Source organism: Benincasa hispida, chromosome 12, assembly GCF_009727055.1.
Source record: "Benincasa hispida cultivar B227 chromosome 12, ASM972705v1, whole genome shotgun sequence".
In the NCBI taxonomy this organism is placed as follows: domain Eukaryota; kingdom Viridiplantae; phylum Streptophyta; class Magnoliopsida; order Cucurbitales; family Cucurbitaceae; genus Benincasa; species Benincasa hispida.
In genome coordinates, this window is record NC_052360.1 from 27,808,856 (window position 1) to 27,832,902 (window position 24,047).

Genomic DNA, 24,047 nt, shown 5'->3' on the forward strand with positions numbered 1-24,047 from the left:
ACTTTTGACCTTATCCATATACTACATATCTTTTAAGTTTTGCTTGAAAATGATCTATCTGTATGTCTACCACATATATGTTTAAATTACATAAATAACCTTGGATCTTAGTTTATTAGATTGAGTAAATTCAATCTAAATATCAAATAAAATAACTTCTTATTTTATCAAATAAATAATTCGTATATACAACTTAAAAACTATGAGAACCACGAGATTTAGGACACTAATCAAAACACATACCATTGGTATTACTCCAATATCATAGTCTAGCCTTCAACTTAAACATTACAACATTTATGGTCTTGATAATAAGAAAGCCTTAAATATTTAAAAAGCTATATATATATATATATATATATATATATATATTATATTTATATTTATATATATATATATTTTAATTTATTAAAGTAGGAAAGAAAAATTAGAAAAGAACTAATTGTTGAAGTTATTTCATTTTTTTTTTAAAAAAAATTTATTGAACCTATGATTTTTTTGTAAAGTATTCATTAGTTAATTTTAATATATGTATATATCACCGGGGAGGGACGGGAAGTTGATGGGGGAATGCAATTCTCCTGTCCCCATTTAGCTAATGTGGAGAAAATTCTCCTACTCCTTCCTTCATTCCTCATACAATTGGCGAGTTTTTGCCTCGTTCTAAGTGAGTCTATGGGGAGTAGGGTTGGCAACGGGGTCGAGGTGGGTGGGGGGGGGCGTCCCCCGTCCCCGGCCCCGTGGAGAAATTCTCCCCCATCCCCGCCATTTGAAGGCGGGAACGGAGGCGGGGATTCCCCGTTGGGGAAACGGGGTTCCCGCGGGGCACCTTCCCCGTTTCCCTGCGGGGATTCCCCATCGGGGACTGGGGACTCCCTGCGGGAATTCCCCATTTTTCTTAATTAACATTAGATTTAAAATTAGATTTTATTTAAAGTTGATTAGCTCACAAAAAATCCATTAAATAATTTATCGAATCCTCATTTTTTAATTCAAGTGATTTTATTTGAAATTTGACTAGTGCACAACATCTTATACATTTAAATAAATACAATTTAAAAACTAACAAATCCATTAAATAAGTTTACAACTTAAAATTCAATAAAGTTTGAAAAAAAGAAGTCAATTAAAGGCAAACATCCAAATAAGTTTACAATTAAAATTCAATAAAGCTCGTCTTTCTCTCTTCATGATGACTTCACAATCAATCTTTCTCCTTTCTTGGCATCATCTCATCCTTAGTTGTGAGTATTATTCATTCCTACATTTAAAATGTAATAACCAAATAATCGTCCACAAAAAAAAAAAAAAACTAGACCATAAAAAAATGTTAAAGCCTCTATGGTCTTCGGATGAAGTTTGTTACGATGTGGGCTTACACTCCTACCACAGGTACAAAAAGCAGACTATGATGCAACACTAGATAACATGATGACTAATATGTCACTTCAATTTCTTGTAAAATTGGATACTTGACACCATTCAATTTTCACCAAATCAAAATGTCAAAATCGGATGTTCGAGTTAAGACAGGTTCATCCAAATATGTATCAAACTATTGCTTCTGATTCATATTAAAAGGAATTGATACAAACAAGTTATAATCATTAAAATCATCAAATTCTATATTCTGTGAGGTTTCATCTAAATTTCTAGCGTGATAATCATCACCTTCACCTTCATGCTTTAGCTGATATTCTGTTTCCAAATCTGAACACATTTTTTTAATCCTTTCTACTTCAAGAAAAAAAACTATCTCCATAAATTATAGGAAAGTAAAACTCAATCAACTTCAATTTGTAACGTGGATCTAAAACTGCAGCTATGACCATTACCCTATGAATTTTCTTCCAATACTTATCAAACTTTGACATCATATTTGAAGTCATGTCTCTTATCTATTGAATGGCATAATTAGTTCATTCAGAAACAACCAATTTTAATTTACAAATTTTTTGGAAAAAAAGATTAGTAGTAGGATATTTGGATCTAGAAAATATTTCAGTCACGTGATGAAATATTTTCAGTTTCTCACATATCTCTTTCGCTAAAGTATATGAACCTTGGAGTCATTTATACTACCATTATCTACAGTCACAGATGACAATTTTTTATCAATATTCCAATCTAACAGACATTCCATTAGTTCTTCATGAAGCATCTCAGAAGTGTGTGGAGAAGGGACATATATAAACTTGATTGTTTTGTTTTGTCAAACCCAACTATCATCAACAAAATGAGCAGTAACACCCATATAACCTTTTGTTTGGTAGTTTGAAGAAGTCTATATGTCCGTTGTAAGGGCAATTTTTCCTTTGATCTCATTCAACATGGATTTCAACTTTTCAGTCTCATAAATTTTCAAAATCTCCTTCTTTATTGTGTTTCTTGACACCATCTTAAATAATGGTTGGATGAAATTACAAAATTCTCTAAAACCTTCATGCTCAACTATTGAGAGAGGATATTCACGTCTTATTATCATCCTAGCTAATGTTTTTTTTTGTAGCTTCCTGATCGAAGTCATATAAACTCAATGTATTGTTCTTCTCCCTGTTAGAATTCAATAGGGATTGTTGTATGTTCTTTTGTCCTTTATATGACATATCTTAATATGATCATGCAAATGTTTGGTTCCATTTTTACTTTCACCCCCTAATTTTCGTTTGTAATAATTACAAACCGCCTTGTCTACTCCATCTATTTTTTGTTTCTTAAAATGGTTCCAAACAACTGATGTCAATATCCTCTTTAAAGATCTTTCTCAATATCCTCACCAATAATAACACAATTATCAACATTCAAATTATCATCATTCGAAGAGCATGGAGTTAAATTTGGGGTTGAATCTGGGGTTGGATCTGGGATTGGACTTGGAGAAGGTGATGAAGACATTGTTTTCAACCTACCAAAGATTTATTTTGAAAACCCCTATTTAGTCTTTAGGTCACATCTTGAACTAAAGAATCGAGAAACTTATGTTAAATGGAATTCTTATAAGAGAAAATGTCTACTTATACGTAGATCACTCAATTTGTTATTGATTTTGACATGAAAGATTTTACAAAATATTAGTATTACAAAAAGTTTCAAAGTTGAGTGAAAATGTTCTCTACTACTTGGAAAAATCAAAATTGAATAAGCACTATATCCTTTTATCTTATTGTGAGAAATCTTTCTCATTTCAACTTAGCCATCATCTCTCCTTTAAGAGTCTTTTACTATTGTGGACTTTGAAACCAAACACACAAACAAACCAAACACAAACAAACCTTAATTAACACCCAAACAAACTAAACACACAAACAAATCTTAATTAACATATTTATACTTTTACATTGTGGACTTTGAACATATTTATACTTAATTAACAAACAAATGTATCTTAATTATAAAAAAAAAAAAATAAGAATAAGAAAACTAAGAAATTCATGGGAAAAACGGAGTACAGAGAGAGAGTGCTTAGTGATAAGCACCATATACTAACTAATCCTGTGAAGAAGACTTGCAACAAAGAAAATCCTCTCACTAGGTTCGAGCAACTTTCAAATTCCTCTAGAAAGGGATTACCAGCTCTCCTAAAGCCGTGATGATTGGATCGATCCTAACCGGTGAAGAAAGAAGGTTTATTGCTAGGCGAACTAGCACAAGGTCATAAGCCTTGGAAAGCTGAAACTCGAAAGGAAAACAAAAGGAAATTTTTACTGGCTTCACGACTAGGGCGTTTTCGACAGTGGACTGGACTCAAGTTTTCGAAATAGGGCAGGAGTCGGGCTCAGCTAGCGGACGACGGTGGCTTCATGATTGGGCGGTCAAGGCGTTTTCGGCAGTGGACTCACGATTGGGTGGTCACTGCGTTTTCGGTAGTGGTTTCACGAGTGGGCACCGGACGGTCGCGACTAGGCGGTTTTCGACAGTGGCTTCTTCACGACTGGGCATTTTTGGTAGTGGACTCACTTCACTTCACGACTGGGCGATCACTTCACTTCACAAGGGAACTAGGGTGTTTTCGACAGTGGTGGCTTCACTTCACAATTGGCGGACAAGTTTTCAAAATGGAAGGGAGGGGCGGGCGGCGGGGACTCAAGAAAGAACCAGAAGAGAAGGGAATTAGGGAAAGGGAAGGAAGAGGAAGGAGAGGAGAAATGAGCTTTTCCCTTTGAGCTTTTTAGTTTTTAATTTTGGGTTTTTTTTAAAGATCTTCTTGGCTCCAAAGTCTAAACTTTACCTATTAATATTATAGACATATATATAAATTAATTATTTTATATTATTCTAAATATATATATATAAAAATAAAAATATATAAAATCGGGGTCGGGGTCGGGGGTAGAGATACTGTCCCTGTCCTTGTCCCGTCCTCAGACGGGGCCCCGATTAATTTTTTCGGTTTGATCCCATCCTCGGTCAAATTGGAAAATCCCCGACTTGAACGGGTCGGGTCCCACGGGTTTTTTTTTGTCAATCCTAATGGGGAGTCCCAACCCCAAAGAGAAATGAACATCTCTATTCCTAACTCCACAAATATATCAGCTTTATATTTTAAAACTCAAATAACCACTCCAAACAATCTCTTAAAATTGATTATGAAAGGATTAAAATGGTCACCTTTAAAATTACCGAAACTAAAATGAGTATTTTAAAAATATAAAAAAACCAAAATAAAAGGTGTAGAAAAATAAGTAGTATTTACAAAATTAGGAAAATTCGAATGCCTTGTACGTACTATTTAATTAAATCTCTCATTCCCATTTCTACACTTGTGTACAAAATAGAATCGGCATCGTTTAGAAGGAGCGGGTCCTGCGAAAGAAAAAGAAAAAGAAAAAAGAAAAAAGAAAAAAGAAAAAGGAAAAAGGGAAAAAGGGAAAAAGGGTTCATCATCTGATTCTCATCTATAACGTAACTGATAATTTATTCCTTCTACGTGGCGTTCGAACTCATCACTTCCCCATCAGTTTCGCTTCCCCCTCTCTAAAATACAATACCACTGAATCAATTCTTCTTCTTCTCTTCTCTTTATTAATTAATCTTCCTTCTCCCATTTCCCCCCATCTCCACTCTCTCTTCCTTCAGTTACCTTCCCCTTTCTTCTCATCCAGACATGGTTCGCTTCAATGTCACCAGGAAGCTCACATCCCCTATCGACGGCCAGAAGCCCGGTACTTCCGGCCTCCGCAAGAAGGTTCCTTCCTTTCCTTCTTATCTTCGTCTTTCATTTCCCCATCGGAATCACGATCTGCCTCTAATTCGTTTCACTTTTCTTTGTTTTCGATTTCTTTTGTTTTTTTTTTCATTGCATTGTTCTGATCTATGTGGATCGGGTTGGTTCCTACTGATCTATCGTGATTTTCATTCGATTAGATCTTGTGTTGATGAGTAGGACTGTAGGAGAAGGATTTTGAGTTCCTTATTGATTCGGAATGTCGGAGGATTTGTTTTCTGAATTTGCAGATTTTAGTGATTTATTATTATTCCGCTTTTGAATAATTTACTCTCTTGATGCGTCTCTTTGTTTATTAATTTGATTGTTTTCTGACTGATGCTGCATGCGCGTTGGATCTTCTTGGTTTTTTTTAGCTATTTCGTTAGAGGTTTTAAATTGGATACGCCACGTGTTGTTTTGTTCTCTTCTCATATCATAGGGATTGACCTGTCTTGTTTTGATTTTTTTTTTCTTTCCATTTTCCTATTCCTTTGAATTCATTATTTGCTGTTCTGAGATGTTCGACTATTTTGGAACAGTGCGAGTTGATCTTTACACAATACGATTATATACTGTTGTTCAGATTATAGTGTAATGCGATGTTCCTTCCTGTCTTTTTTACACTGGACTGATTTTTTATGGCTGGACCTTTTCTAGGTAAAAGTATTCATTCAACCGAACTACTTGGAGAATTTTGTTCAGTCAACATTTAATGCATTGACTGCTGAAAAAGTCAGAGGTAGTGGATCGTTCTCTTAAAATATAACTTCCTAGTAGTTATGCGGAACTTATTTCTTTTACATGATGTTTCTAGTCAATCTCTCTAATAACTTTTAGAAAGAGATAGAATAAGATGCTCGAGTGGTTAAATAGATTTATCTTTCACAATCCTAGAACTAAATGAAACTTCCTCTACCGTAAGTATTGTGTGGAAACTGGAAGTCAAGTCAGCATGGTCAACCCTGTTTTGTTTAATACCTTAATGCTTGAAGATAAACGATTAGGGGAATAAATCCTTTAGATAAGGAAAAAAGAAAAAGATTCTGTAATGTAATGTCAGTTGATGACCAATATTTCCCAGACCTGGCTCTTTTCTTTATTTGCTAATTTGTTCTGATGGGTTTTATCAGTTCATCATTACATATTTCTAATCTTAGCTTTTTAGCGTTGATGGTGGTGCTTGTGCCTTGCCTGACAAAGTCATTAGGTGTCAATATTTTATTTGCCTACTACCAGTCATTACAGTGCTCTATGTTCTCGTTACTCATATTTGCTTTTTGCATGGAGCCTTTGACTGCTCCCTCTTGATTAATTCATTATGCAAGGGTCTCAACTCAACATTTGTTCTTCTGCCCAGACAGAATTCAATTTCTAGTTATGATTCACTTGTTGGCCTTTACGTTAGTTTTTTCACTTAATCTCTATTCTCAAGTAGCTAACTTTTGTTTTCTACTAGGGCATTACTCTTATGGATTTTCCTTTAACAATAATTTATTTTTTGGTGGATAAAGGGGCTACACTTGTTGTATCCGGAGATGGACGCTATTACTCAAAGGATGCTATTCAGGTACTATAGTTTATTTTCATAGTGATTTGCAGGGATGTTTAGGAATTGATTTGAAGGGAAATTCAAGTCAAATCAATGAAAAATAAAATAACTCTTATTATTGTACTTACTCTTATGGATTCTTTTTGATTTATTATTATTATTATTATTATTATTATTATTATTATAGAAACCAAGCTTTTATTAAGAAAGAATACAAAGGGAATATGACAACAATGCCCAACAAAGGTTTCAAAGCTCCATTTTTGCTTTCAAATCAATTCCCAAAAATGAAGGGCCACCACAACTGAAGACCTACCGTGATAAAATGGAAAAAAAATGGGCTTCTAGAGGATAGTTACAAAAATCTTTAGACACAGATGCCAAAAGAGAGGCAATAAATTTGGTCAGAGCCCTCATCCTATTTTTCTAATTCCCTGAAAATTCTCTCATTCCTCTCTAGCCAATATTCTACTAAATAGAAAACAAAGGCTTGCCAAAGAGTATGACCCTTATAACGATAGGCCACAGGTGGCATGAGATTTTCTCCAACATAAGATGACAATCTCTATTGCGAACTATACTCACACTCAATGTTTCTAAAAAGGTGTCCAGACAAGCTAGCGAACTTCAATCTACCAAGAATGTAATTGTAACCCAAATCCTCTGATGACTCCTTGCAAATGATGCACCACTATGGCCCTAACAAGAGAGAGACTGCCCCTGAATGCGGTCCATAGTGTTGACTCTCTAATGTAAGACTCTGATGTAAGACTGGCTAGGAAAAAAAATTGTATTTATTACAATTATCATGGAACTAGAATGAAAAAAGATATCAATGGATGTATTAATTGATACAGATTACAGATACATTATTAATCTCAAGTTTGCATGAGAGCCAGGCAAGGAAGACGTTTATTAAATTGAAAATTGGTGAATTTGACCATGATTAAAAATTACGGGTGGGGAATCCTCTATTTCTCCCTCGTGTTCTTCCTCCCCTTCCTTGGGATTTTGACGTTTCTTGTTTGATAGAGAAATAACAAATGTTATGGAGCCTCTTTCGAGGCTTGGTGGATCCGTGTTTACCTTTTCCATAGGGATTGTTGTATTTGGACTCCTGACCCGTCCAAGGAGTTCTCTTATAGTTCCTTTTTCTATGTTTGAGAGATTCCTCTCTTTCAAGTTGTCCCACTTTCTCCTCATTGTGGAAAGTTCAAATTCCGGAGAAGGCTAAATTCTGTGGCTGGAGGGTCTTGCTTCTCGAGGTGAACTTTATGGATCAGGCTTTGAGACATTCATCCTTAGTTTTAGGTTCTCGGTGGTGCAGACTTTGTACGTGTGTCATTTCCTTGGTGATTGTCGGTTAGCTCACTCTATCTGGGACAGATATTTTCAGCTATTTGGTGTTAGCGTTATGAGGAGCAAGGACTGCGGTCTGCAGTACTATGATGGAGGTGATCCTCTTGGCTTTTGCATCAGTCCTTTCAGGATAAGGGGTGGATTTTATTGCAGGTTTGATTATCTGCCACCTTGTGGGGTTTGTGGCTTCAGAGGAATAATAAAGTGTTTAGGGATGTTGAGATTATTTAGGGGGAGGAGCTTTGGTTCGAGGTTTAACACCTTTGTCTGGATGTCGGTCTCCAAGGATTTTGTAACTATCTGTAAGGACTTATTATTGGGGTTCATTTTCATATAGTTAGTTGCTTATCTCCTTTGGCTTCGACTGTCTTTCTGTATGCCCATGATCCTTTTGTTTTTGTATTCTTTCATTTTTTCTCAATGAAACATGATTTCTCTTTTAACAAAAAGCAAAAAGCAAAAAACAAAAAATTCTTGTTAGATTTGAAGATAGTGTACTGCAATTTTCCTTTTAACATAAGCATGATTGATTTATAATGTTTTTGAATTTGTTTGAGTTATTTAGTTAAGTAACAACCTTTTGCCCTTTTGATTATACAATCTGTATTCTAAGGCTTTCTTATTTCTTTGGTTTTGTTTATTTGAGGAAGATATAAACTAGCTATCCTTTTGGTTTGTCTGTATGCACATGTATACACTATACTTTCTGACTTCTGAGTGACCAAGTTGTATTGTTCTCTCTTTGGGATCAATGATTGATATCATTATGCTGAAAAAGGAAGCGGAAATATGCATGACATTCTTATTCTTTTTAAGGAAATTCCATTTTTGCAAACTTAGTAATTAGTATTGATAGAAATAGGTGAGAACAATCTATTCTTCCTCTTTTACATTCCTGAAACCTAAATGGCATGGTAGGGAGTATTGCTAATAGGCATCCATTTTATGTTAAAGAAAACTCAGCTTCCAATGTGAAACAACTAATTTTTCCATCAACACAACATAGGTCACCACTAATGGAAGACAATTTTCTGGAATTCTGTTCAAAACTATTTTTAGTTTTTCCATTTTACACGTCATATGTCCTTTATTGAATTGATGTCATGTAATCCATATCTTACATTGCCATGTTTTAATTACAGATAATAACTAAGATGGCTGCAGCAAATGGGGTGCGACGTATTTGGGTTGGTCAAAATGGGTTGCTTTCAACTCCTGCTGTGTCTGCTGTCATACGTGAAAGAGTTGGGGTTGATGTAAGTGGGATTACTTTTATACATTAGCTAGAATTCTAGCTTCAAGATGATGATATTTTAAGTCTTTAACTATGGTAGCCATGAAAGTAACTTTTCATACCAGGGATCCCGAGCATCAGGAGCATTTATTTTGACTGCAAGTCACAATCCAGGAGGTCCTAATGAGGTAGTTATCATCTAATTGCTACTTTTTCCTCTCTCTGTTCTGAATGACGTTCCTAAATTAAGTCAATTGGTGTCTGGCAATATCTTCCATTTTTTAGTACATTTGTTTCTTGAAGGAGAAAAAGAAAAAAAAAAGGATAAATAAAAAGACTAACAATGCCTGCAAATGAATGGCATTCTTTCTCGTTTATTTCATAGGAATCGTAATAGATCATCAATTGGCCAGGAGTTGGTTGTATTCTTTTTGGTCATCATGAGCTGTACTCTCCTAGGATTTTAGAATTAAAGAAGTGTATTCCTACGTTTTCTGTACTTCCTGCTTCAATGCATGTGGTTACTTAAAGAAGTGCATGAATAGTTGGGAATGGGATGCACTAAAAGAGCATTGGCGCATCTAGAGGACATAGAATTGTTACTTTGATCTAAATTACCTTATTATTTGTTATACGTTATTTATTATGGGGAAGAAAACCTTTGCAGGATTTTGGGATTAAATACAACATGGAAAATGGTGGACCTGCACCTGAGGGAATTACTGATAAGATCTATGAAAACACAAAATCAATAAAGGAGTACCTAATTTCTGAAGATCTACCTAACGTACTTTCCCACTCTCATATTAAAATTTCTACATACTCATCCCTTAATTCTTGTTTATCAAGACATGTTGTTTGTCTTAGGTGGATGTTTCCACAATAGGTGTTTCTAGCTTTAGCGGACCAGAAGGACAATTTGATGTTGAGGTTTTTGACTCAGCTAGTGACTATGTGAAGTTGATGAAGTAAGCTTTGTTGATCAATATTATTTATCATTATGACAACATGTTATATCATTATTATTGCTATTTCTTCCTCCATTTCTTTCCTTCGTTATTGTGTGCCTTCCTTTATTTACTGATGGAGATGTTTTGTGATTACTCATTGTCAGGTGTCGTTGGTTTAAATTAATATAGAACCAGCGCTAGGTAGTCAATTATCATCATTGTTTACCTTGTCAACCTGTGATGGTGCATGCTTATTTTCTCTTCTGCAAAAGACGGACTTCTTTGTTTTATCACAATTAGATGGTCTTATTAAATGTTTTCCCCCTTCGAAACTTCTTGTACAACGAGTGACGAGGTCAACATCCTCATCCAGTTTAGAAGCAATGCTTCAGAAACTCTCATGGTCTTGATGTTTCTATGCTATTTCTTTTTTGGATGTTTGGTAATTGAATTTATAAGCTTCTATCAATGAAATCATTTCTTATCCAAGTTTCAGTTCTCTTGATGTTGTTTCCCTCAATTTAACAGGTCAATATTTGATTTTGAATCTATCCACAAGCTTCTATCCTCTCCCAAATTCTCATTCTGGTATGTAGATCCTCCGGAGGAACCATTTTAAGAGGAACATTAACCTCTATATGTGTAATTTTTGATGTTATGGCCTTAAATACTAAGACCAACATGTTTCTTTTGAAGTTATGATGCTCTACATGGTGTTGCTGGAGCTTATGCAAAACGTATTTTTGTGGAAGAGCTTGGTGCACAAGAAAGCTCATTACTGAACTGCGTTCCTAAGGTTGTCTTCCCTTCAGTACATATTTTGGCTTTCCTTGTATAATCATTACCTAAAACTCATCTTTTACCTTTCTTTATTATCTTGACTGATATAACAGGAGGACTTTGGAGGAGGCCATCCTGACCCTAATCTGACTTATGCGAAGGAATTGGTTGCTCGTATGGGATTGGGTAAATCAAGCTCTGGAGAAGAACCTCCAGAATTTGGTGCTGCTGCTGATGGTGATGCAGATCGCAATATGGTTCTTGGTAAAAGGTAGTATAGTTTTGCCTAACCAATAGTACTGATATGTAATAACATTTCCTTTTCACTTATTCTTTATATTATTCATTGTACTTTTACAGGTTTTTTGTCACTCCTTCAGACTCTGTTGCCATTATTGCTGCTAATGCTGTTGAAGCTATTCCATACTTCTCTGCTGGTTTGAATGGTGTTGCCAGGTGCTACTTTCTGTTGCTTTTTTAAAAAATTTGAAAAAACATACTCCTGAAAACCAGCTTATCTTTTCTGGAAATCAAATATTTTATCATCCTGCTTGTTGCATGTGGACCTCCAATCTTCATGACTTGCAATCTAAGATATGACCACTTGGACTTGTCAATATTGTATAAAATTGCATTACTTCCAAGTCTGTATTCAATCCACAGTTCAATTTGCAAATTTGGTTAAAGTTGGAAGTAATTCAAGTTTTAAGTTTGTTGTTAAATGAACTAGTGAATATAAAAACTAAACCGTTAGGATCTGATCTTATATAAAAATATGGTTTTGATAATTAGCATGGTAGCATCTTTTGGGTTACTGCATAATGTATTTCATTGGGTAGGGTTTAAATCATATGATAATGGAATAAGTTTATGGTGAATAAACTGTCTATTTTAAATTTACTGTGGAAGAACTCAACAAATTTTGTAGATGTCGGACATCTGGGCTATTTAATTTTTCTCATATGCATCATTAGGGAACTTCCTTTATTCTTTGGTCTCCTTTGAGCATTTAAAACTGTTTTAGAAAAATCATTGAACTTATTTGATTTTCTAACCCTAATATTTCTAGGAGCATGCCAACGTCTGCTGCACTAGATGTGGTTGCCAAAAACTTGAAGTTGAAGTTTTTTGAGGTCAATTCAAGACTTGCTTTTATCTTGAACTTTACAGGTTGTTTGCATCTTGTGTACTGACAACTAATTTGGTTATTTCTATATATTTTCTCCAGGTTCCCACTGGCTGGAAATTTTTTGGTAATTTAATGGATGCAGGAATGTGCTCCATCTGTGGTGAAGAAAGTTTTGGAACTGGTCAGCCTCTGATTTTTCTAACTTATTTAAATTTCTGGTTGTTCGAGACCTGATAGAATCTGTTCTAAACTGATTTTTTTTTCTTTTCTACCAATTTCTTGAACAGGATCTGACCATATTCGTGAGAAAGATGGAATTTGGGCAGTTTTGGCTTGGTTATCTATTCTTGCTTATAAAAACAAGGCAAACCTTGATGGTGGAAAGCTTGTGACAGTTGAAGATATAGTTCGCCAACATTGGGCCACCTATGGTCGTCATTATTATACTAGATACGATTACGAGGTATTAATTTTGGTTATTCAGATTCTTTTAAGATGCAGATGTTGTCGTAAATGGACTTGACATTTCTGATTTTTATGGATGTTTTTTTGTTATGTATTAGAATGTTGATGCTGGAGCAGCAAAGGATTTGATGGCAAATCTGGTGAAGCTGCAATCTTCACTTGCCGAAGTTAATGGGTATGCTTTTTTGTGTTTATTCTGTCACTTGAAAATGAACAAGTTCTCTAGCCTATATGCAATTCGCTCTCATTTAAGTGTTACCCAGATACTGTTTTCTTTTTTTTTTTTTTTTTTTGGGAGTGCAATCCTACAAATTGACAACTCTCTCGTCCTTGGGCTTTCCTTTTTCGTTTATAAGTGGTAAGCCCCTAGGTAGTGAACGTTCGACTCTTTGAGAGTATTTATTTACAATGAACTTAGTTTAGGATGAAAAACTCCAGGGGTAAGTTCTTCACAGACAAAGGAGTGTTCAACTTTCAGAACAGCTTAGTTCGGTCGAAACTGAGCTGAGTTGAATTTTCTGAGTCTTCTCATGTTAGTTTCAGTTTGTTACTTGTTTAAATTTGAAAATCTTGTTTAGCTTATCTTCCGTGTTGTTGGCAAAGAGTTCTGAACTCTTCCTTAAATTTTCGTCCATTATCTTTTTGTCTAATTTGTCCTCTTTGATGGATAAACCCTGGCATTCAATGCAGAATTGTAAAGGGAATCCGTTCAGATGTGTCAAAAGTTGTCCATGGTGATGAATTTGAGTATAAAGATCCAGTTGATGGTTCCATCTCCAAGCATCAGGGTATTCGATATTTGTTTGAGGATGGTTCACGACTGGTGAGTTAATTTTTTTGGAGTTGCCTTTCCAGCTCCCCATTCGATAGCGTATATATACACTAATCATAACTTTTACTAAACTCTGGAGGATCCAACAGAATCCCTAAAATTGTGTGAGCAAAATTAGTAAAAATGAAGAGTTACATATTCTCAACATTTTCATGGTTGCAGGTCTTCCGCCTGTCTGGAACTGGCTCTGAAGGTGCAACAATTCGGCTCTACATCGAGCAATATGAGAAAGATCCATCAAAAACTGGGAGAGATTCTCAGGAAGCTCTTGCTCCTCTGGTCAGATCTCTCCCCATTTTAGAAAAGACACTGTATAAAATCCATTTTTGTAGAGTATCCGATTTGTATTGACTTGATCATTATCTCGTTTCAGGTGGAAGTTGCTCTTAAGCTCTCAAAAATGCAAGAATTCACCGGCCGATCCGCTCCAACCGTCATTACATAAATGACTATACACACCCATGATTTTGAAGAAATAATTGTTGCAAGCTTGCGGTGGCGCAAGATATATTAAAACATCATTGTAAGTGCTTCCAGAGTGTTTGCTTGGCGGGAAAACTTTAGCCTACATAAATTTTTGGGTTTTGATTGTGTTAATAATAATCTTGATGCTTCTTATGAAGCTCGACTAGACTAAGTTATAGAATATAAATATATATAATTAAATCAATGTGGTTTTACCCATTTTTGTTATACGTTGCCTTATGTACCAAATTGCTAATTAAAGCTTCATAACTATTTCGATGTCCAATTTTGGTTTGCAGTTCCTGGCTTCATTATCTCACTTTTCCAAATGAATGTTATTGGTTTGTCTATCAGTTTAATTCCTTGTGCTTGCAAAAACTAAATATATACTTCTATCTCATTTTTTTCTTGGGGGTTTGCTTCTTTCAAAACTTAGAAGGAAAAACAGAAAACCCGAATGACAATCTCAGAGCTTTGATTGGGAAATTGCATTTGGAATAGTTGTGTTTTTAAAGGACTTTTAATGCGGTTCGTTTAAATAAAGTAATCAAAGGAAATTTTTTAGTATATGATTCTGTCCATAAGAGTCGAACTGAAATCAGGAGGCCTCACTTTTGAGTGTGGAACTGTACTCACTCATTCTCCAGTCCTTACAATTTATTTAATTTGCTACTGAAATTAAATAGAAAGAGCTGCAGACTGAAATTAAATAGAAAGAGCTGCAGAGTCAAAGTCAACATATACTTCTTTGGTTTTCTCGTGAAAAAAGAGAGTCGGGTAGTCTCTACTAAACTTTGTGCTTATTGTATTTTGTTGCGGTAATTTCATTCATTCTATGTTAGTGTTGGGATCTCGAATAAATAATTATTTAACTATTATTATTCTTTTTTTCAAAAAATTATATTTATTTTAAACTTTACATAGGCACATTTTTTTCCGGATTTTTATTACACTTTTAAGGTAAATCTACATCCTACATTGATTGAACAAGATAAAGTGTTTTTTTTTTTTTTTTTTTAAATGATATTAGAGTAGAATTAAGTCTTTCATGTTAGGATCTTAGAAAAGAAAAGAAAAGAAAAGAAAATAGTCTTTCATATATTTTCTCTTTACTATTATTATCAAGGTATAGAAATCTTTCAACTATAATAAGCTATATACCCAACCATAAAAGTCTTTCAACTATAATAAGCTATATACCCAACCTTTCTCTCAAACAAATCCTAACATCAGTTACCCAACATTTTACCCCACCCCACTTTTCTCCTATTTGGGCTGTTTTCTTATATCTGAGTGTTTGTCTATAGTATACACTGGTCATGGAATTGGGAACCTCTTACAAACTTTTGGATATGATGTATTTTTACAATTTTATTTTTCCTATTTCTACCGCATTCAAATTTCTGTATAATTTTTTAACCACTTAAAATACACCACTACACTATCAAAAAGTCAGCAGAAGCTACTATTTTGACTGGTGCGTATCTTTCTTTCTTTTTTTTCTTATCTATACTTGGATAAGTTTAATATCATAATCATAGCCCATTTGCAAATGGCACTCCGGTGGCCGGAATCCAACTTCCTCCTTCAAGGAAACTTTCCACCGTAAATCTCTCCGCCTCCGCCGCACTCGTCATCACATGGTATCCCGGCCACTGGACCCTCCCTTTCGTATATGCTCCACCACCTGTGTTCATAAACTCCCCATAATAAACCGTCCTCAGACCGAAATCTCCGGCCCAAGGAAGCCACCCGGCCGGTTCAATCAGACCGTCCAAAAAGCTCTTCATTATCACCGTCCTCGAATACGGCTTCCACGGTCTCCCCAAATAAGTTCCGTACAAACCCTCCACCGGCTTCAAGTCCGGCGCCGCCTGAATGACGGAATTGTGGATTACGAATCCCGTGTTCTCATTTGGGTCGGACCTCGCATGCGCCGTGATGGTGTTTTTCTGGTTCATCATCGGCTTTCTGACGAAGATGTTGCAGTTTTGAAAAACGGCAACAGCGTCGCCGAAAATGAAGTCGACAGTTCCGTAAATGTGGCATTCACGGTAGAATTGGCGGTTGGAGTGGGCGTATAGAGTATCTTGGTAGCCTTTAAAGCTGCATCGGTAGAAAATTGACCGATCGGCATTAGATCGGAGTGCAACGGCTTGGTGTTTCTCTGGCCCCGCCGTGTTCTCAAACGTCATGTCTTTGGCGATGAACCCTTCACCGGCCACCGCTGAATTTACCATCAATATATCTTGGCTTAAATAAAAATTTAGTTGGCATTTCAATCAATTTGTTCCATGCGAATTACTTCTTTTTTGGGCAGTTTTGAATCCTTGTCAATTTGGGTGATATGCTCTATTTTATACAAAATTGAAAGTTTAAAATATTATTTCGCACAAACTTTAATTTCATATTTAATAGATTGATTCACTTAAAAAATATCGGAGCTTTTAAATTCAAAATTATTCGAAACTATTTATATATATATAACTAGTGGATCTATTTGCATGCATGGCAGGGAAGTAAATTAACAGAAATTTTGAATCAAAACGTAAAAATTTACGAACCAAAAGTGGCTGATTGGAAAGTTGTTGATCCATCTTGGACATTTTTCATGGCTGTGACGATCGTCCTATCCATTCCATCTCCAATCATCATTACATTCTTCATCCCCTTCTTAATCACAACATTCTCTTTGTAAATCCCACCTTTTACATATATAACAAACCTTCGACATCCCTTTGTCGCATCCTCCGCCGCTGTCACCGCCTCCGATATTGTCCTAAAATCCCCGCTTCCATCTTGTGCCACCACCATATCCGCACGATTTCCGACCGTGCCCTGAAGGAGAATCCTATCAACATCGTAAATCCACTGAGGAAATGAGCCACCTAGCAACCGCCTGCCACCGGAGGTGGAGGAACTAGTGGGGGGCACCGCCACAGCGGCCTTTGTGATGGCAAGAGAATTGCTGACCAATTTTGAGAAGTTACTCAAAATTTGAAATGGATCATCAAACGAAAATAATCCGAAATCTCGAAATCCATCTTGGCATGTTTGATGGTTGGCTAATGAAGCGCTTAGCAGCGTCAAGTGGTCAATCGAGGAGTTGACACTCATGGAGCTCATTGCCAAACGATTGAGCTCGGTGATCGAATCCTCATAGAGTTCCAAACAGTCGATTAAAGCGAATTTAGTCCTGTCATCATCATCAAATGAATCAAGATCCATGGCGAAGCGAAGATGGTCATGGACCACCATGGCTTGGTTCAAAGTGGCTCGAATGGTCAAGTTTTGATAGCGGGTGATGACAGAAGTTTCGTCAATATCGGCAGTCAATACGTTGTCGTTTGGGTTTATGTAATGGAAGCAGAGGTCTGGATATGGGGTTTGGGAGCAAGACATGAAATTATTGAAGCTTTTGCCATGGATGATCATAAATAGTAATGAAAAGAGAAGAAGACAATGCAGCATTTTCATGGTAATGACTTATTATTAAGAATGGAGTTTGTTTCTTTGTGCACAAGTGTGTTGATATTATTGGTAAGTGAATAGAAGGGTTTTATATATAGGCAAAGAATGAGGGAGCTTTTGGTAATTAAACAAAACTTATATTTTGGAAAAGTATTATTATTCTCAAACTTAATATTAACAAAAATTATTAAAGCATATGTTATCTTCATTCTCGAAATATAATCATTATTGGGTATTCCACACCAATCAAAAATTTTTTTTTTTTTTGAAAAGAAGTAAAAAGAATTTATCACATATGAATCCGACAATTGAGTAAGATCCACAAAAATAAGTGTAATCTAGAATAGAGCTAAGTATTTTTCTTATATAAAATATAAGGATAGCCTAGAATAGAGTTAAGCATTTTTCTTATATAAAATATATGTAGCGGGTCAAGCAAGTGCTATTTTTTACTAAAAAAAAAATACTTACCTCCCTCACTAATTATGAGTAACTACTTCTTTTCTTTTATGTTGCTACTTCCATTGGGTATAAAATATTAAGGGGCATATGAGGTAAGAAGTTGATTATTATAGTCCTAAATTATTATAGTTGGTTTATAATAGTTTGTGTTTGGGTATAGGTGTAAACTATTTTAGTTTGAGAATGGAATAGTAAATATCTTAACACAAAATAAAAAATGATGAATTTAAAATAATAAAAATTGTAGTAAATAGTAATTATGGTAGTAAATGAGAGTTTTGAAATAATTTTAACGATAACTAATTTGAGATTTTGAAATAACATTTACTATAATAAGAGATGATTATTATAATCTTAGGATAGTTCTTGTCCTAAACGCCCATTTAGTATATTTATTTATTACATATAAGATAATCAAAGTAAAGAAGTGGTAGGTCATAAATTTTCTGAATGGACATTTTCATTATATTGGAAGAAATCGATGAAATATCAAGAAAAAGAAAGTATCGAACTATAAATGATATATAAACAATAAGCATTTAAATCCAATAGCAAAGTATAAAATATTTATTTTTTATTGAGTAAAATAATTTTTAAAAATTTTTCCAAAAATATATATCATCGACATTTTATCGATAGTCTTTATCGATATTTTAAAATTAAATTTCAATATGTCCATCAATATGGATAATACTTGGGTGCATCACGGGTATCACCCATTTTTATAAATCATTTTTCACCACTCATATGACAAGTTATGATTAAAAAATATGGTGAGATGTACAAAAATAGATGATGTCTGGGATACACCTAAGTATTTTTTCAACGATATAGATATTTTAAACATGAAACAATTCCAAAGAAACAAACTTATTATTTAAAAGATTTAGATTTCAAAAGTAAAATTAATTGTTATTTTATCTCAACTGTCACATGTGTGTGTTTGTGATTGTACATCAATTTTATTAATTGTAATTAGATATAATTTTACTGATCATAAAATTTACAGATATAAATAATATTAATTAATTAAAATTAATAATGGATATATTGGAACACTCCCATTGGCCATTGTTTTCTAATACACATGAAGCTTGAGCTTTGACTATGAAATGTAGGTTGTAGATAAAGTTGCTACTTGGTTGTTCAAATAATTTCCCCCCCTTTTTTTTTATCCCTTCATCCACTTGTAATTATGCCACGTGGCATCATCAGAGAGTTCATCTAAGACTCGAATGGACACGTGTCATAATGTCAGTCTTGAACTAGACTTGATTTCTCTATGGTTTTGATCTCATGATAAGGGTGAATGAGTACTTAAAGTTCTCAAAGCCTCTTTAATTTAGGCTTAAAAAGTAGAATCTCTTCAAATTAATTAGGGCAAAATCTCTGCCTTTTCATTTTATAAAGATGTATGATTAATCTTTATTATTTGAAGTTCCAAAATGAAGTTTCATCATCTTTCATTTATATCCATTCAAATGTATTGATTTACGTGTAAAGACTAATGACAACATCAAAATTTAAATCTTTATAATTAAGTAGGTAGTTTAGTAGAAATGTTTGTCATAATGATGACTAGTTTCTTGGATGACAGAGTCTATCTAGTAGGGAATCTAAAAATCGAAATTTGAAAATAATGGATTCAATGAAAATAGAAGTATTTCATGTTTTCAAATATGTGTTTGGTGGTAGATTTAGAAGTTGGATTTTAATTCAAACAATAGTTTAAAATGCATTTGATACTGTGTTTATAAATCATAAAATTAGTTGTAGTTAACTACTAAATATTATTTAACAATAAACTATTATTATTTTATTTGTGAATATGTTTTATGATTTAAAAAAAATTGTATTAATTATTATTTTAAATATTATACGATTTATAATATATTATATATTACATATTTTATTTTTTAAAAACGTATTTAGTTTATAGTATGACATAGTGTATTTCTAATTTTTTTAATCTTTATTTAATATAAATCTATTTTTATATTTTTAAATTTCAAAATGGAAAATTATTTCAAATGGTAAAACTGTTGAAAATATTTACAAGATATAACAAAATTTTAAAACTATTAATGATAGACGTTGATAGAAACAGATAGACTTCTATTAGTGTTTATCAATGTCACTAATAGACACTGATAGACCTGATAGAAGTGTGTCAATTATTGATAGTTCTAAAATTTTGTGTTAATCATTGATAGTTCTAAAATTTTACTATATTTTGATTCATTTTTCTATATTTAAAAACAACCCTTTCAAAATTAATGAAAATATAAAAATGTTATCGAATTTGAATTATTTGAATTTTAGAACCCAAAAATAATTTTTAGAAACAGAATCGAGTTGTTGTCAATTATATATTTAATAAATTCAATGGATCTTATTTAATGGCATTTTTTAAAGACAAAATATATATTTGACAAAAAAACAAAAAAAAAACTAATGTGTTAAACTCATCAGACAACTATACATTTGGCTAATATGTTTTTCACACTTTGATTTTCGTTCCTTTTGTGTAAAAGGAAAAATTGGAAATGATTTTTCCTTTTTTTTTTTTTTTTTTTTTTTTTAAGAATTCGAAGATAGAAAAATGAACACAAATATAACAAAATTTCACAATCTACATGTGATAAGTCGCGATAGATTGCGATAAATAGACAGTCTACCGTGATCTATCGTATCCTAGCGTAGATAGATTATGATATTTTACTATTATTTATAAGTATTTTCAATAATATTTTGTCATTACTTCTAAAGATTGGCTATAATTTTACAAACTACATTAAAATAAGAAAAAGTTAAGTATAAAGCAAAAATGGAAAGTGAAAAAACTTTTGTTTTATGGTTGTCCAATTGTTTTCTTATCTAATGACATTTTGTTTCAATATATAAAAGAAATTATATAATACTAATATCAATGGATCTGTTTAATAATTATGTGTCATAATAATTAATTGGTTAAATCCTATTTTAGTCCCCGAACTTTGAATCTTGTTCTATATTTTAATTTCTAAACTTTAAAAAACGTCAGTTTTAGTCCCTAAACTTCTACAAGGTGTTTATTTTAGTCTCTACTATTGAAATTATGTTAACTCTTCAACAAAAATGACGATTGTCTTTAATGTCAATTTTAAATCGACATTATAGATGACTAAGATTTCAATGTCAATTATCTTCAATGTTAGTTTTCAACTGACATTGAATATTGTCTTCAATGTTAGTGTTTAACTGACATTGAACATCATCTTCAATGTCGTTTTTTCACATAATTTTTGTCAACAATTGTTTGATATTAAATGTCTGTCATCATTTTATCATTGATAAAAAAAATATATATACATATTTTTTTTGCTTACACACGTGCAAATCAATAACATTTCTTTTTTTTTTTTTTAAAAAAAAACAATAATATTTCTTTTACCTGTAAATGTACAAAATAAAATCTCAATTGCTTTTGTATATAAAATTCAACTTTCAAAAAACACAAAGATTAACTAATTCACAACAAAGAAAGGGATAAATTGTTTAACTAAGTAATATATCAATAAGTTACATTGATCAATAATACATAGAGCTCTAAAGTCTAAAGAATGAGACTTAAACCTAATAAACAATATATCTTATAGACATACGAACACAAACTAAACAAAGTTATCAAACCTAGCAACTCAACTCAACAATGTAAAGAAATTCAACCTAATGATTTGGCTTCTAGTAAATCTTGTGGGTCTCATATCTGGATATGCATATGAATTGACTTTAAAGGTTGTTGCAAAGAATGCATCAATGTTGAAATCAGTCTACTTTGAGCAATGTTCTCTTGAGAAACAAACTAACACATCAGGACGAACATTCAGCAAGAAATAGAAAAATGAAAAATGAAAGAAAGAGAAAAATGAAAAATGAACAAACTAAGAGGTTTTTTGATAAACAACTAGGAAATGAACAATAAAATACCAATTAGAAACAATAAAGTAAGAGGTTAAATGGGCAATAACATACTAATTAGAAACAAAAAAAAGAGGTTTTGTTCAGAAAATACAAGTAATATCTAATATGCACTAACTTGTTTATTTGCACAACAAAGGCAACTGCACCTTGCAACTCTTCTTACTGAACAAATACAAAACAAAAATGATTGAAATTGGGTAATAAACTTTACTCATAAACAACTTAAACGAATATTACTAATATCAATACTTTAAAAAAAAAATGTGGACAGTTTAGAGAGTTATTCAAAAAAATAAAAAATAAAAGCCAAAAAAACAGATGGATTCAAAAAGAGCAGAACATAAACATGAAAAAAATCAAAAGATCACACCATCTACAAATATAACCAACAAACTAAAAGACCGATATAATATGATTCAAAAAATTATCTCCGATAACATTGCATGCAGAAAAATTCCTAGAGATGCATATAATTATTTGTACCGACTATTAGAAGGAATTTTAATGAAGCAGTCCTCCAATGCTTTCACATACATCACAAGGTCATCAACACAACTGCATGAAGAAATAATTTAAATGAAAGTAAATACAAAGATTTCTTTCGGGTATAATTTGATATACACAATAATGAGATGTGCATCTCTTCCTTTGTCAATTTTAATGATTCTAAGAAGAGTGTCATTGAAAAGAAATGCTACTCCAAGCACCAACTTCATAATAGCCAATATTAAGGAATTAATAATAATATCTTACAGATAAATGAAAATGTAACTGCAAATTTAAATGTTAAAGTAGGAAACGTTACCAAAACTTAACCTGAAGCTAAGTTTACTAAGTCTTATATTTGGAAAAATTTTTGGCAACATAGCGACACTACCACAATAAAACAGAAAATTTACCTTGAACCTGTTCAAAGAAACACACTCTTAATAATATTCTACAACCACTTCTTTTCAACAGAATTACCAGAATTCCCAAAAACCGAATATTCAGCACTTCATAAAACAAATCTAACAAAATTTGTTAAAAATTAACAACCTATATTCAATGACAACTCAAGCAAACTAAACTAAGACCTATTACAAGTTCTCAACTCAAACGACTAATTAAGAACCAACTTAAATTTAAAACAGTTTTAAATTCCAAACATTCAAAATAACCAAAATTCTCCCGAGGCACCTGATACCCACCTGACTTGCTATGTAACACAAATTCACAAGGTAACATCTTACACTTTCTAAAAACAAGGCCATCGATGTTCTTCTAAACATATTTTATGTCAAACCACATAAATGATAACATGCTTTACATATTAAAATCAACATAAGGAACATCCATGCATACCCAATCAACTCAGAGTACTTCACAAATTCATAATAATATAAGTAATAATTATACATAACACAAATAAATTGTGCAACATGCTCATACACAAGCAAACAGTGGGTAAATACTATGGGTAAATGTCGAAACTCACTAAATAAGGGGGAAAACACTGTTGGAAGACTTTTGAGGTTGCTACCAAAGAAATTAGAATTATAATTCAAATGTATTTACAGAGAAAACCACATATGTGTATCACAAAGACACGTCAACCTTTAAAGTATGTGTTGAAGGAAATTTTCGAAAAAGATCCTTTGAGAGGAAGTAAAGATCGACCAAAATTCTATTTTTCATTGAATATAAGTTTTACAGTAAATAAGAACAAGATATGTATTTTCTTAAATTATAGCATGCTTTAAATAAAATACTTAGGGTTTCAGAATCCCTTACCTTTGAAGAACCATTTTTTCAACAACTCTCTTGTACAAGCCACAAACGGATCACCTTCTCCACGCGGAACTCCTTCTTCAAAAGAACACCATCACTTGAGAACCCTTTGCATTCTCTTGGGATAAAGGATTCAAGCAAGAGTTGTGGGTTTTGCTTGAATCCTTGGAAGAGGGAAAAAGATGGAGAGGAGGAGAGGGAAGAGAAGAACTTTTCTTCTCTGTTAATTTTTTCAATAAGAGCTCTTCTCTCAGAGCCAATTGAGGAAGAAGATGAAAAATCTCCAACCACCTTAATCACTTCCCACCTAAAAACATTGAGAGAATAAGGGGAGGGAGTTGTAACTCATTCCCTTTAATTAATTTCAATTAAATTAATAATATATATACATGAATAATAACTACTTTATAAT

At 33.1% G+C, this 24,047-nt stretch overlaps 2 protein-coding genes across 3 annotated transcripts; one reads left to right on the forward strand and one right to left on the reverse strand.

The window, feature by feature from the left end:
* Positions 1 to 4,906: 4,906 nt before the first annotated feature.
* Positions 4,907 to 14,197, forward strand: LOC120092522 (phosphoglucomutase, cytoplasmic). 2 transcript variants are annotated; one of them, XM_039050630.1, is made up of 18 exons: positions 4,907 to 5,185; positions 5,864 to 5,945; positions 6,718 to 6,773; positions 9,257 to 9,370; positions 9,474 to 9,536; positions 10,016 to 10,135; positions 10,216 to 10,316; positions 10,827 to 10,886; positions 10,995 to 11,094; positions 11,192 to 11,349; positions 11,439 to 11,534; positions 12,148 to 12,211; positions 12,307 to 12,388; positions 12,495 to 12,670; positions 12,771 to 12,847; positions 13,363 to 13,495; positions 13,667 to 13,783; positions 13,878 to 14,197. In XM_039050630.1, the coding sequence occupies exons 1-18, from the start codon at positions 5,105 to 5,107 to the stop codon at positions 13,947 to 13,949; spliced, it is 1,752 nt and encodes a 583-aa protein (XP_038906558.1). In that variant the 5' UTR covers positions 4,907 to 5,104; the 3' UTR covers positions 13,950 to 14,197. The 2 variants fall into 2 exon arrangements, with proteins under 2 accessions (XP_038906558.1, XP_038906559.1); XM_039050631.1 differs by lacking the exons at positions 4,907 to 5,185; positions 5,864 to 5,945; positions 6,718 to 6,773 and adding an exon at positions 6,840 to 8,416.
* Positions 14,198 to 14,418: 221 nt separating this feature from the next.
* On the reverse strand, positions 14,419 to 17,508 carry LOC120092523 (pectinesterase). Its single transcript, XM_039050632.1, has 2 exons — positions 16,534 to 17,508; positions 14,419 to 16,196 (listed from the first exon to the last, which is right to left on the reverse strand). Exons 1-2 carry the CDS (start codon positions 17,444 to 17,446, stop codon positions 15,505 to 15,507), a joined length of 1,605 nt encoding a protein of 534 aa, XP_038906560.1. The 5' UTR covers positions 17,447 to 17,508; the 3' UTR covers positions 14,419 to 15,504.
* Positions 17,509 to 24,047: the final 6,539 nt, after the last annotated feature.